The sequence below is a fragment of the Orycteropus afer genome, unplaced genomic scaffold (genome assembly GCF_000298275.1).
Source record: "Orycteropus afer afer isolate SDZICR_OR568_19922 unplaced genomic scaffold, OryAfe1.0 scaffold00196, whole genome shotgun sequence".
Taxonomy (NCBI): Eukaryota; Metazoa; Chordata; class Mammalia; order Tubulidentata; family Orycteropodidae; genus Orycteropus; species Orycteropus afer.
Genome location: NW_006921783.1, coordinates 1,259,130 through 1,273,990, shown reverse-complemented (window position 1 = coordinate 1,273,990; position 14,861 = coordinate 1,259,130). Strand labels below are relative to the sequence as shown.

At 37.1% G+C, this 14,861-nt stretch overlaps 1 protein-coding gene across 1 annotated transcript in view; it reads right to left on the bottom strand.

Annotated features, from left to right (window-relative positions):
• CLTC (clathrin heavy chain) overlaps positions 1-14,861 on the bottom strand; it is a 63,109-nt gene that overhangs the window by 31,438 nt on the left and 16,810 nt on the right. The window contains exons 2-6 of the mRNA XM_042781919.1: positions 10,017-10,224; positions 7,049-7,317; positions 6,326-6,487; positions 4,171-4,284; positions 3,591-3,764 (exon numbers count right to left, since the gene is read on the bottom strand). Of these exons, the coding sequence (XP_042637853.1) occupies positions 3,591-3,764; positions 4,171-4,284; positions 6,326-6,487; positions 7,049-7,317; positions 10,017-10,224 (927 nt within the window). The remainder of the gene's footprint in view (positions 1-3,590; positions 3,765-4,170; positions 4,285-6,325; positions 6,488-7,048; positions 7,318-10,016; positions 10,225-14,861) is intronic.

The window sequence follows — 14,861 nt, the reverse complement described above, 5'->3', positions numbered from 1 at the left end:
TTCTCCCACGCTAACCAGGATCTCCTACATAGATCCCCCTCCGAGTGGTTGACAGTGGTAGCCAGGCACCATCTAGTTCTTCTGGTCTCATAGTCGTATAGGCTGAGGATCGCATGGTGTACCAATGAATCTTTGCTTTTCTTCATTCTTCTTTGCTCTGGACAAGGAGAGACCCGTTGTTGTATCTAAATGGGTACCTGCAGGCTTTTAAAATCCCAGTTGCTACTTGCCAAAGTAGGAGGTGGAACAATGTTTTGTGTAATATGTTATGCCAATTGAGCTTGATGTCCCCTACAACTATGGTGCTGAATCCACAGGTTCAACTACTCGCTCTCTGAATAGCTGGCTGTGACCAAGAAGTGACTACAACCTTGTCCCTTGTCAGCTCTACTATACCTCTGGGAATTCCTACAGAACATACAAATACTTCTGTAGAACCACTGTCCGCCAACCCTACACATGGTCTTGGATACAATCCCTGCTGCACAGACATATGTAATAGTTCAGCCTGCCCACCCATCTATCCACTCATATACCCGTGTTTACCTTCACTGACAATGCAGTGCTGTATGTGCAAAAGGTTTCATGTTTGTTGTCTGTACTCCCACGTACCTCTCTACGTCTTCTTCTTCCTCAATGCCACCATGTTGATCATATAGTCGTTTTTAATGCTAGGATTTTTCTACAAGAATGTTTCAGTAATTTATTTCAATCACATTTACATTCCAAAATGCCAGATTAATGCACTCAGTATGGGCAGGGGCACTGATTCCTCAAGCACCTACTATAATGCAAAGTACTCAATAAACCAAAAACCCCACTGTCATTAAGTCGATTCCAGCTCATAGTGAACCTAAAGGACAGAGTAGAACTGCCCCACAGGGTTTCCAAGGCTGTAAATCTTTATGGAAGCAGATTGCCATATCTTTCTCCTGCAGAGCTGCTGTGGGTTTTGAACTGCTGCTTTTGGTTAGCAGCCAAATGTTTTAACCACTGTGCAACAAGATCTCCTTAGGTATAAAATCGATGTTTAGTAAATGCTCACCAAGTAGCCTTAATGATACTGAAAGAAGTAAGAGACAAATGTATGGTATCAATAAAGGGCAAGTTCTAATTGTTTCAGGGTACTATAACCCACACCATTGGTCCTCCTAAAAAGTCACTCCAATAACGCTACTCTGCCCTCCCCAAGAGCTAAGCTACTGTCAAATGCCCTAGAGAGAGAAAAGAAAGGGAGCCCTTCCTTAGTCATCCATCCCTCTACCCAGACCACATCTCATTATATACCCAAGGTTGTAACTATTTTTATATTACCTGTAACATTTCTCATACTATTATAATTGTTTGTCACTGCTCCACAGGAGCAAAGGGTCTGTTCTTCATTTATGTTTAACTGTATTACTAGTACCAGGCAGTGACTAACATAAAGCACACGGTTAATATTTTTAGGTAACGAAAATGGGAATTTTTTCAACCCAAGATTGACAAGAACTGAGTACAATTTTAGAACTTAGTAACCAAATGGATCCCACCCCCACTTTTAATTCAACTCTTACCTCCTAGGAAAAATGAAGATGACTAACACAAATTCAGTTCCAACTATACTTTCTGAAGCTTCCTATTGATCACACCTTTTTCCCAACACCAGTTCTATCTTTAATCGTACTTCTGGATTATTCTACCAGATTTCTAGTACCCAAAACGTAAGATCTACAGAGGGGTCAGAGGAGGTTTACTATTCCTGTATCTTCTAAAGTACTCAGTTCTACCAAGTTTGGAATTTAAGCTGAAGAGCAAAGGTGTTTATGACAGGAATACTGGCTATAATGTCATCTTGATTGCTTTTGCTTTCTCAATCGATAGAAACCATGCATTTATCACTTAATGGTAATGGCCCAGTTAGCAGTCTGCTTTGATAGAAAAGTAAAGGAAATCTCTGAGGCTTAACGCTAGTATAAACACCTAACTCCTCACTCAAATCAGCTGGCACTAAAACTGGGGGTGTGGAGGTGAGTGGGGAGGGTAGTTTAACTATCATTAAGTTCCCAGAAGCAGAGTTATAAATACTAAATACATATGGTGAAATCATTCCACACTATCTTTAGATTCCTTATCTTAAAAATGTCAGCACAATAACAGAAATAAAAAGTTTTCTGGTTTCACAACTTAATAACTGTTAAAAATTCTCTAAGTAACTAATGCAGTTCACCAGAAGGCCAATTCATTTTTTATTTTTCAAAGACAGACACATACAACTGAGAATACTGAATTTTTAAGACTACTTTTATGTCAGACACTGACTAGTGCTAAAGATATAAATAAACAAAGGTAAGTCCTTTCCTAATGAATAATAACTGAGACAGTCAAGTAAGCAATTTTAATTCAGTGTGATAAGTACAACGATAAGGGATGTACGATGTAGGGGCATAGAGAAGCAGCACCTAACCAGGTCTGGAGTTGAAGAAGGGGAAAGACAGGTAGAGAACTCATTTTCTCTACAGAATTTCCCTTTCATACACATACCAAACCCAAAATCCACCACCATCAAGTAGGACTGCCCCATAGGGTTTCTGATGCTATAATCTTTTACAGAAGTAGACTTCCATATCTTTCTCCAATGGATCAGTTGATGGGTTTGAACTGCCAACCTTCTGATTAGGAGCCTCGTGCTTTCAGTATTGTGCCACTAGTCCTCCTTCATATACGTACAAGATTTCATAAACCAACTGATTAAAAGGGGAGGGGGGGACAAACTTCTATTTCCTTTGCTCACTATCCAGGAAACACACAAAGTTGGAGGAAGACTATCACAAGGCAAGACCAGCAATAGTACTAAGTTTTAAAATTCCACCTATTCTTCAGAAAATAAAATATTCCCTGGTAGAACACTTCCAATTACATTAAAATACTAAGAAAACAGAAAAAAGACCATTTGTTAGGTAGTGTAAGTTTGTCAAATGTGACAAATTCAAACAGCTAATATTTTTCCTATCCAAATAGATAACTGTCCAGGTAGCTTGCCAACAGCTACTATAACATATTATCCTCCAACACTAAATATTTAGTAATAATTAAGGAGTTAGGAAAAAGGATGTAGGAATAACTATTTCCCCTGTAGCTTATAATCTATTTTAGAGATTATAAGAATAAAGTCTCTAGGGAAAGTAAAATGACTTGTCAAATGTGGCCCAAGTACTTTCTTGGCACAGAGATTCACTTCTTTTGACAATAAAGATGCATTGTTGTTGTTAATGTGCCGTCAAGTCGGCCCCGACTCATAGCGACCCTCTCCTTGGGTTTCCGAGGCAGTATCACTACGGAAGTAGGAATGCCCAACCTTCCTTCCGAGGAGTGGCTGGTTGATTTGAACCACCAGCCTTCTGGTTAGCAGTCAAGTGCTTTAGCCACTATGCTACCAGAGCTCCCATAAAGATGTATATACAGGATTAAAAAGAGTAGGTATTCACACTTCTGTATTTTCAGGTATGTATTATTTTCTGACATCTAAAGTTACAACCTACTTTTTGGAAAAAGTTTAACAGTTGCAAGTATTATTTTATTGCTTAATATCACTGTCAAGGTTTCCTTACTTGTCCCTTTCTGTTGACTCCAATTATTCCAGCTGTGGCTTCATGAGGTGCTGTAACAAAGATTGTTTCTCCACTGATTCTATTCATGTAGATGCAGGTGCCAGTCTCAAGATCATAGAGGTGGATATAACCATACTTAGTTATCAGGAATACAACATCATGCTTTTCACTGATCTGTTTAAAAAAATCAGTACTTCAGTAAAATAATGAATCTACAAATAGAATGTAAGAAAATGTACTGTGATTCTATTTTAAAGATGGTGAAATTCTAGAACAAGGGACTTAAATGAAAAATTAAAAACTAGTATTTATGTTTGACCACATTTAAATATGGAATAGTCTAAGTTCTTATATAAAACACAAGCATATGAATGAGATCTGTCAGAAGACATTATATGAACAACTTAGGATAACCCAGTTAATACATTACATGGAAGTTTCAGTATTATTTCACAAAATTTCACTAATAACTATCTTAGAATGAAGGGTAATCTTTTTAAACACCACTTAAATTATATGAGCAGTTTTTGGAACTGCTTTTAAAGAGATGTTTAAAGTTCATTTATTTTGCCTAAAATACCTGCATTGCAACAGGAAAGTCATTTTGTGCTTCTGGAGGAAAGAAAACATCCACCGCCTTCTTTGGAAAAGGCTGGTTCCCTGTAGGTGGTGTGCCAACTTCAATGATATGTAACTGTTCAAAGAAAATAAATTCAATCCATGTCATTTTAGTTTTGTGTAATTCACTGTACATAAATTATATTTCAATAAAATGTATTTTAAAAAAGAAAAAAAGAAAATTCATATAAACCTACATCTTTTAGCAATCAAGAATCAGTTCATCATAGTAGCTTTATTTGTTCCCAAACTGGAAACACCGAAATGTCCTACAATAGGTAAGTAGTTAAACTTCAGTATATTCATCTATGGAATACTACTAATCAGCAAAAATAAAGAACAAAAAGACACAGGTAAAAATAAAGAACAAGAGGACATAGGGAGGAAGTGGAAAGAGAGCCGTTACACTGTGGGGAATTACAGTCAATGTCCTGAAACAAAATGTGTATGAAGTGCCATATGGAAAATGAATTTGTTCTGTAAACCTTCACACACATGACAATAAAAATTTTTTTAAAAAGTAAGGAACAAACTATTTTTACCTGCAACAATGGGATGAATTTCAAAGGCATGCTAAGTGGAAAACAGCCCATCACCAATATCGATATTCTGGTTTTGTTATTATACTATAGCTATGTAAGATGTAACTATTAGGAGAAACTGAGTAAAGGTACTGGAGATTTCTCTGAACAATTTTATAATGGCTAGCCCCTAACTGCTATCCATTGTCATTTATTTCTCTTCATTTTCCAAGCCTAGTTCTATAGCACTCTTAGCTATTGTGGCTATCCAATATCCTTTCACTAAATATTTTATGTTTTAATCAACCAGACCTTGTTTCTCTTGCCTGCAACTAAAAACTCTAAATACAAAGTACTTCGATTTGTTCATTATAAAAAGCAGTTCAACTGCTGAATGGTTCTCAACCTTGGGTATACAATGTACACCAGCTTTCTGTAAAGTATCTATGTTTCTCCACTCATTCAGATTTAATTAGTCTACAATATGGCTTTCTACATTGATAGCTGACTTCTCCAGATGACTCCATTATATATATGGCCAGCTACTCAACCAGGTAGTTAAGGTTGTATGTCACCTTGGCTGGGCAGCTGGTGGTAGTTACTCCCCATGATGAGATTGGCAATCAACTCCATGGTGGGATCTACTGCAAGCAGCTGAGTAGCTGCTCTAGGGATGTGGTCTGCTTCCTGTATATAAGAAGCAGCTTTGGAAATGGTCTCTAGCTTATGGCACACTTGAACCCTGATTGTAGCTGAGTCGCTCATTGTTCAGCAGCCTGCCATGCTCTGCTGACCTTGGAACTTTTAATGGATTTGAATTAATGGCCTGCCATGTGGATTGGTAATATCAGGACTGTGCCTTGTTACTTGTCAGCCTTGGGTTTGTCAACCTTAGCAGCCAGCAGCTGCCTGACTGAAGAGATGCCTCTAGCTTCAGTGGGCCGGGAGTAAGAGGCAGAGTTGAAGCCCAAGGTGGAGGGGCTTTCACACAGCCCCCAGAGCCTAGCACTTTGAACTCAGACTTCTAGCCTCCAAAACTGTAAGAGAATAAACTCCTGTTTGTTCAAGCCATTTAATTTGTGGTATATTCCTGTTAGAGCACCACTAGGTAACCGAAACACCCCCCACTGGGCTTCCTAGGCTATGAATCTTTATGGAAATAGACTGCCTCATCTTCCTCTCATGGAGCAGAGTGGCTAGTGGATTTGAACCACTGACCTTCTGGTTAGCAAACAAATGCCTTACCCACTACACCACTGGAGCTCCTTAAGTGGTTCTTATGCACAGTAAAGTTGGAAAATACTGACTTAACACCTTTGGTATAAGCAATCAAAAAGTCTTAATTAATATAAATAGATGATATTTAAAAAATGGCTAAAGAATATTATTCACTTTAGACAAGTATCACAAGAAGATGTCCTAACAAGAAAGAGTCAAACCAATAAATGGAAGCAGAATTAAACAAAGTGAGTCGTTACAGATCTGAATATTAGAAATAAATTAACAAGGGTGACTACTGTGAAATTAGATGACTAATTAGTAGAAGAAAGGCAAAGAGACATTCTCACTAAAATAATTTCCAAAGTGCCAACTTACCTTCCCTCCAGCTTGACCCCGTACTGCAAAACAAAATAACGTTGATTCTTCTGCATTTCCTTCCATCTTAAACTGTGCAAAGCTAGCCGCATGTCCTTCAATGGGCTGGGATACTTTCCTATCCACAGAATATAGCTGCATAGCTCCCACCACACGATTTTGCTACAAAAGATCAAAGACAGTACATTTTGGGGACTCAATAAACCAGTAACTCTCAGATTCATCAATTAGGGAAATAATTTGAATCCATTGCAATCCTGAGCAGCATCATTTGTTATTTTACCTCTCAATGTAGATTAGATACTTCATTTAAAATTTAGCACCAAATACAATCTTATTAAAGCTTAACATGATTGCTTAGGATGTGCCTCCTAAGCAACCATCCTTTTATACTACTTTAAAGAAAGATACACAAGTGCTCACTCCTCATTACCGTACATATCATATATCCTCCACAATCAATCCCAAATCTTTCAGACAAGAACTCAATTTCTACTCAATGCAAGTAAAAGCTAAAAAAGTTGGTAACAGTACTCTGAAACAGTATGTTATTATTTAGGTATTAAGGCAATGAGCCTGAAGTATTTCTTTAAAAAGAAAACAGTCTTGTAAAATAAATCAGATTCAACAGGACCAAGTACAGAAGACCAAATTACAGAACAGATTACACTCTGAGCACATTAGTTCTCTAGCCACCTTCTTAAAAACCAGAAAAAATGTTACCTGTGCAGATATGCCAGTTAGAAGCAACCACTTCTGCTTTGCATCTGTACGATAATTGATAATCTGGCACCCTGCAAGACTAGAATGGCGATCAAACATTTTCACTGGCTGAGACTCTCCTTCCATACTCCAGTGATAAACAGCATTATCCGTAACAAGAGCAACCGTATTCAAAGAGATCCATTTCCAAAAGGTGACATCATCAGTCATGGTATGTGCCTTCATTTTACTTTTCATTTCAATGTTAAATATCTGAAGAGTTTTTCCAGCTAAAAACAAAGTTAAAAATTAGGAATTATTAAAAAAAAGAAAAGTTCAGTATGAATTAATAACTAACTAAACTAGCTCTATAACTTCCAAATGAAATAGTTCTACCATAAGACTAATAACCAACTACAGACGTTACACTGATAGAGCAGCAACCATTGATGAGGTAATAGTTTACTGAGCAAATATTCACTACATCTTAAGCAAAAACTGTACTACCTCTAATAAACATATCTTAGAGACAGTATGACTTTCATAGGATTCTAAATCAGAACTGAAAATCAGTCTAAAGAACAATGTTCTTAACAATGATGGAAAACAAAACTGTAACATTCATACTTACATTAATTTTACACATAAACTAAGTTAGTTGTAGGTCCACAGGACAAAGCAAATCTCATACAAACACATGGGAAAACGCCTACTTTTTAAAAGGTAGTCATCTGCCATCCAACTAAATCTAATGGAAACTGCTTTTGAAAAGAGGATCTACTTCAACTATGCCTGTTGCCACTAGCACATAAGAGACATGCATGCTACATTTAACTGGTTTACGACACAAAGGAAAAGTAAAGGTGCTAGAGGAAAGGGAGGACAAAGGACGATACTGTTAATACACTGGAGATAAGAACAAAGTTCAAGCTTCATCCCAATTAAGACAGCAAGCATTTAGAAAAAGAAGGATGAAATTTGCCAGTGTTGAGAGTCCACTGAGTCAGATGCAAGGGCTTGTATTTGTAATTTGGAATATATCGAAGTCCAAAAACTGATTTGGTTTAAATTATTAAAGGTCAAAGCCCATAGCCCTCACTAGGCTATCAAGATAAGTCCTTAGAGACTAAGGAAAACTCCATTCCTGAGCCACAGAGAATCTGGCTCCTGAAGGACAGAAAGTTTAAGATACTTTTTGGAAGATGGGGAAGAGGGGACAGAAACATACAGCTTTGTACCACCACCCTTCTTACCACTTACTTCTTTCATAAAACAAAGAATGCTATTCCCAACGCATACAATATGTAAATCACAACCAGACTTGAAAATTTTAAGAGTTACAGTCCTGCTTATAAAAAGAAGCCAAAGGGTTTTGAACTAGCTCCAGAGGGAAACAGTACTTGGGAATGACTTATTTTCCTTTGCTGCCCTCCCCAACCCCCGTATTATTAGACTTTTACTATTATTATTTTTTTAATATGAAAGGAGTTGAAATACATATATTGTGGGGTAGCTTGGGGAGGGGGGGCAAGGAATGACAACTAAACTCCACAGTGCAAACGCACAGGTACAACAAGTCTATGATGCTATTTATACAATGCCCTGAAAATATTTTCAAGTTATTCTTTTTATAGAACAGGACAATAACTAATACAATCTAATTTAAGATAACTCACCATCTGCACACATAAGAAAGCATTAAGAAATGTGATAAGATAACAATAACATTAAAAACTGAAAGAATTTTAACAAAATTAAATTGATGGCCATTTTTAATAGAGGTGTGACGGTTACTAATCAGTTGAATTTAAATTCTTTAAGGAGGCTGAAGGGAGTTTTAATACCTTAAATACAGTATATAGTTTTCAATAGACACAAAAAGCTTACTGCCTCACATCTGGTCCTAAGTAGAAGCTAGACCATCTTTCTTCTTTGAGAAGAGCTAAATTCCTACCTTAGATATGGGATTGGTGACTTTCTTTGTTTGAATATACGTGCCCCTACTCCCTACTTTACTCACAAACCAATACGGTTACTAAATACAAAGTTTAAATCATGTAAAGAAAAATCTGTTAAAAATTTCAGGGCCTCTAACAACTTACCCACAAATTTATCAAGAAATTTCTGGGAACCTGAATTCTTCCTCCTTACCAAGGTAACAACAAAGCAAACAATAGGCAATTAAGTGCTTTTTTAAAGAGTCAGTTTATCTATCACCTGGCCCACTTAAAACTTCTGTTTTAAAAGGTCAATTACACATACTCTCTGACGTCTACAGGAAAAAAAAATTTACATAGGCTCCCAGACAGCATAAGGTACTTTGAACTCAGTTTAGACTGATAACCTGTACAGTCGTCTGTTGTGACAATTAAAAAGTTAGTCTGAATCACCTCAACACACTCTTTATGCCCAAGCTTTAGTACCCACCTATGTGCGCACGCACACACACACACACACACACACACACTTTTTATCAGTGTAAATTCAAGCCATTTTTAGAACCTGGTAACCTAAATAAAACGAAAGCTGACATATAAAAATGTGACAACATAATATGAAAGTCTTGTGAAACTTATGAAAGGCAAGTTTACTATCATAATTAAATTCAACAATGCTTAGGAGATGTTATTAGTAAAGTGTACTTTAATCCAGAATATAAATCACTGTATTATTTCCTCTGTGAGGAAAACAGAGATGTGATTTTAGCACAGTCTTATTCACCATAGGTATTAAATTTAAATGCATTTATTCCAAACTTAAAATATCTCCAAGAAAATCTATGCAGAGTAGAAAGTAAGACAGTTCACAGAAACATTCCAAGTAAAAGCCAGAATAGTAGTAAAAATTAAGGTCAACCCTAGCATTAACTTTGGAGATCTATTTCATTTAACCAAATTTAATCAACATATTAAAAATGTAGACCCTAATTATTGTATTTGCATAGAAAAAGGGAAGAATTTTAAGGAAAAAACCCCACAATGTTTTATACCTTTCAGTGCAATTACTTTGCTAGCTGGATTCATGATGGCGCTGTCTGCTGAAATTGGTCTTCGAATTGGATTACTTGGGTCATTCATATCAATGATTACAACCTGGGCTTGCTCTCCTACTTTTTCTCTAATGCAGATGAATTTGTCTGACTCCATAGTCAGGGTACTGAAGCCAATGTTTGCTGGGTTAATACCCAGGTTCTGGAGCTGGGGGGAAAAAAAGTAGTACATCATGTTACAACGTTGATTAAAGATTTAACCTTCATATATTGTTACCATTACAAATCTTCATTAACCATTAATGCTTCAAGGTCAACAGTGACAACACTACTGACTCAAGTAAGTAATTCATGGCCAAATGATGAACCTGCTGGTCCTCTGTTCTCCTACAGCATTTAATTGTTTCATAATAACCTTATGGTTATAATAACTAAGCAGCAGAATGAATAGACACGAGGTTAAAGGAAAGAAGTACGTCTCAGAGCTTGCATGTATGGTTCAAAGTGATCTTTGAAATATTTCTCCATTTATTTTAAGATCCTTGATCTACTGGACATGTCCTCTCTAACCTCCCTTAACATTTAGTACAGTTAACTTGTTCACATGCATTAGGCTTCAGGAATCTGAAAATAAACCAACAGAATAAAAAGACAGGCAGAATGATTTAAAATGTCAGTTCTTGATCTATAGTAACTTGGACTAGCAAAAACAGACAGCCAAGTAAATAAAGTTACAATACTGTGCCAAAAAAAGAAAACCACAACACACAAAGGTCTAAGAGAGGTCTTGTCAAGGAAGGCTCTTCAGATAAAGCAGTGTTCAAGGGAGAATTTTCAACAGAAGAAACATGTGCAAAGGCCAGAGATATGAAATCGTGGTCTAAAGTAACAAGTAAGCTTATAACATTGGGAGTAGACTAAGAAAGCCTTGAGAAGTGGGAAGTTATAGAGATAATAACCAAAAGCCAGACTAACAAACTTAATGTACCCCAGTAAGAATCCTGAACTTACTCTATAGGTAAAGGGAGCTGCTGAAAAGTCTTAATAAGGAAAATAATAGTTTACATTTTCTTTGTACTATGATGAAACTAAAGTATTTGCTAAACAAATACAGATGGTCTAAAAAAGGTAGGTCTTTGAAAACCAATTAAGTGTATAAGAACAGAAGTTATCTGTTACTGGAAGGACATCTCTATTAAAGTGGGTCATTAGTACTGAGAGACCAAATGTGGTATGAGAGATTAAGTCCCACTAAAAGAGGCTATCTGAAGGCTCTATTTTATTAGCCTTAAACCAAAAAACCAAACTGATTGGCATGGAGTCAATCTTGCCTCACAGCGACCCCTCCTCCTTGGGTTTCCGAGGGGGTATCACTACAGAAGTAGATTGCCCAACCTTCCTTCCAAGGAATGGGTTATTAGCCCTAGCCAGGGTAAATTTATTTTTTCCCCCCTTTTTGCTCCAGTGAGTAATAAATTCACATTACAAATATAAACAAAAATGAAAAAGGAGAAAATCAAGTATTCCCACCCACTCTTGTCTCTCAGCTATCCAGTTTTCCTCCTCAGAGACCACCACAATCACTAGCCTATTTTGGACAGGCCAAGCCAGGTTAATTATATTGAAACTAAAATCTTTTGTCAAACTATTCTGCTAATAGTGCTTAAATACAACCAGACCAAGATCTGAATAAGACACAACTTAAGTGTAAGAAGCTATGTTTTAATTTCACCTCCTGTTGTACCTCAATGACTGCATGCATAAAGCCGGTTATAAACTAGTTACAGCAATCTACTAACTGAACACCAGGCCAAGGAGCCAGGCAATTGTCTATTAATACAATCATGGTAATAAAGTAGATTAACCAGCTTTAATATAGCTCGAGTATATGCTGCAATGCAAGGCAAGTATACCAAGTTGTAAGGAACATAACTTAAGAATTTAGTTGTAATAAAACTTCACAAAGTATTAATTTTCAATTCTTCCTAACTTTAACCTTATAGTTACTTGTAGTTCCAGAGCTAGTGGGTGAAAAAACACGTAAGTGGTCTTCAATACCATACAAAAGGACTGTAGATGGGCTTCAGGGAAGACTTACACAAACCAAGTTTCCACCCATTTCCGAGGAGGTGTATAGACCTATTTTTCTGAGTAGAGTCCTTAGAATCTTGTGAGTTCTATCCATACTCACCTTTACAAAAATTCTGGGAAATATTCCAGTAGCACAGAGCTCACAGAATAATATATTTAAAAGCAGTGAGTGATTTTCTGAACTACTTTATCAAGTTACTACCAAGCATTTACCTAAAGCTATTCTGAGATTCAGGGAGGTCTGGTAGTGTAGTGCCTAAAGACACTTGACTGCTAACCAGAAGGCTGGCGGTTCAAACCCACCAGCCACTCCTCGGAAGGCAGGTTGGACAATCTACTTCTATAGTGATACTGCCTCGGAAACCCAAGGAGCGGTCGCTATGAGTTGAGTCCAACCCGACGGCACATAACAACAACAACATTCTGAGATTCAGTTTTACAGTGTTTCCAGAAAGTCAGATTAAAATTAGTTAGTCAAATAGTGAAATTAAAAGTGAAACAAGGATGCAAACCAGAGACACTACTAATTGAATCTACAAACGGTTCTAACAGATTTTTTCTTGCCTCTTCATTTCAGATAGATGCAAGACAACTGTAACAAAACAAAACACTATTAGGGAAGACAGTAAAGAAAAGGAAAAAGGAAAGTTATGAAATTTGTACTTTATAGTCCCTGCTAGATCCCCAGATAAATGCAGGAAGAACAGTTAGCACTGACTACAGCCTCAAGGCTAATAAATGCAACAGGTAGAAAAAGGCAAGATTTGGTTAAAAGGGGGCAGGACTTCCTCACCCCTTGCGACCTATAATCCTCAGAGTCCTTTCACATTAAACACTCTTATCAAGAGAGCTATGCATCTCTACTTTTGACATTCTCAATTAGGAATGTGGGAGCTCTGATGGCATAGTGCCTAAGGCATTTGACTGTTAACCAGAAACCTGTGGTTCAAACCCACCAGCCACTCCTTGGAAAGAAGGTTGGGCAATCTACTTCCATAGTGATGTTGTTGTTGTTATATGCCGTCAAGTTGGACCCCTCCTTGGGTTTCCGAGGCAGTACTGCTACGGAAGTAGATTGCCCCATCTTCCTTCTGAGGAGTGGCTGGTGGGTTTGAACTGCCAGCCTTCTGGTTAGCAGTCTAGTGCCTTAGGCACTATGCTATCAGAGCTCCCTCCATAGTGATACCGCCTCGGAAACCCAAGGAGGGGTCACTATGAGCCAGATCCAACTCAATGGCAACGAGTTTGGTTTTGGTTATTAGGAATGTACTAGTACTATTCAAAATACTATGTCAAATCAGACATATAATCTTTCATTTAAAAAACAAAATTAAACTAGGGGCACTTGGCAAACTATCACCAACGTTACATACTTACACATATTAAAAAGCATAATTTCTTACTGATAAGTCCTATTTACACAATTAAACAAGAAACTGCCTCTTCCTAAAAAGCCTTCCCTAATTGTCAGTTCAGAGAACTGACACTTGCCTCCACCGTCTTCAAATAAGGCCAGTGAGATTTTTTCCTTTATGGTTTTACTTTTCAGTGAGAATGCTCAAAACATTTATCAACTACTTCAGTATTTTCTGGTGATATATTTAAAAAAAAAAAAAAAAAAGCCAAAATATATAGTAATATAACAAGCCACCATCATTAATTCTGTCTTATGCACATACCTTTACAACAGGATCATATAAAGGGCTTACCATACTACATAACTAAGGAGCTCTGATCATGCTGTGGTTATGGCATCGGGCTGCTAACCCAAAGACTGGTGTTTCGAATCCACTAGATGCTGCGGCATTGTGCCTAAGGCATTTGACTGCTAACCGGAAGACTGGCGGTTCAAACCCACCAGCCACTCCTCAGGAGGAAGAATGGGCAATCTACTTCCGTAGAGATACCACTTTGGAAACCCAAGGAGGGGTTGTTTTATAAGTTGGAACTGACTCGATGGCAGTAAGTTTGTTTTTGTTTTGTTTTCTAGGCACTCTGCAAGAGGAAGATGAGGCAGTCTGCTTGTGTAAAGATTAAAGCCTTGGAAACCCTATGGGGTCTGTTATGAGTTGGAATCAACTTACTGGCAGTGGGTGGGTATACTACATAACTGCATTTAGTAATATTTGTATATATAAAAACTTTTAAATCATAACACGTTTTTAAACAGGTTTTCTTTTCAAAGCAGTATATACTGTAAAATATCCGCAGTCAATTATAAGGTCTGATGCCACATGAGCTATCTACCACAAAAACTGAAATATAGCCTGTACAAAGAACCACCACTGAAGTGTCTGAACCTGCAGCTTTCTTTCAGAGGACATGCAATAATATCCAAATTCCAGTCACATTTTTTTATCCTCTCAATTAACAAAATATTGCTACTACTGATAAGAGGGGCTATTCTGAGATATGCTTGGAAATTTCTATAATAAGTTTTTTTTTAATGTCAAAGAAATCTAATTTTACAGAAGAAGAACATAGAGTCAGTAAACTTAGGTTCAAAAAGGTGATACTTAAGTTTCAAATAATTACTATTTACTTAGGGTAAAGCAAACTGTACAAAAGGTATACTATGAAAATCAGCCACACTATCTTTTCAGTATTATCTTCTTCCTCAGCAGTTAGCTTGTGCATCTCAGAGATAGCTATGGACATATGAAAGTGTACATTTCCTCAAAACAACAATGAGATACCATCTTGCTCCAACACTAGTATCAAAGTTCAACAAGACAGAAAATAACAAATGCTGGC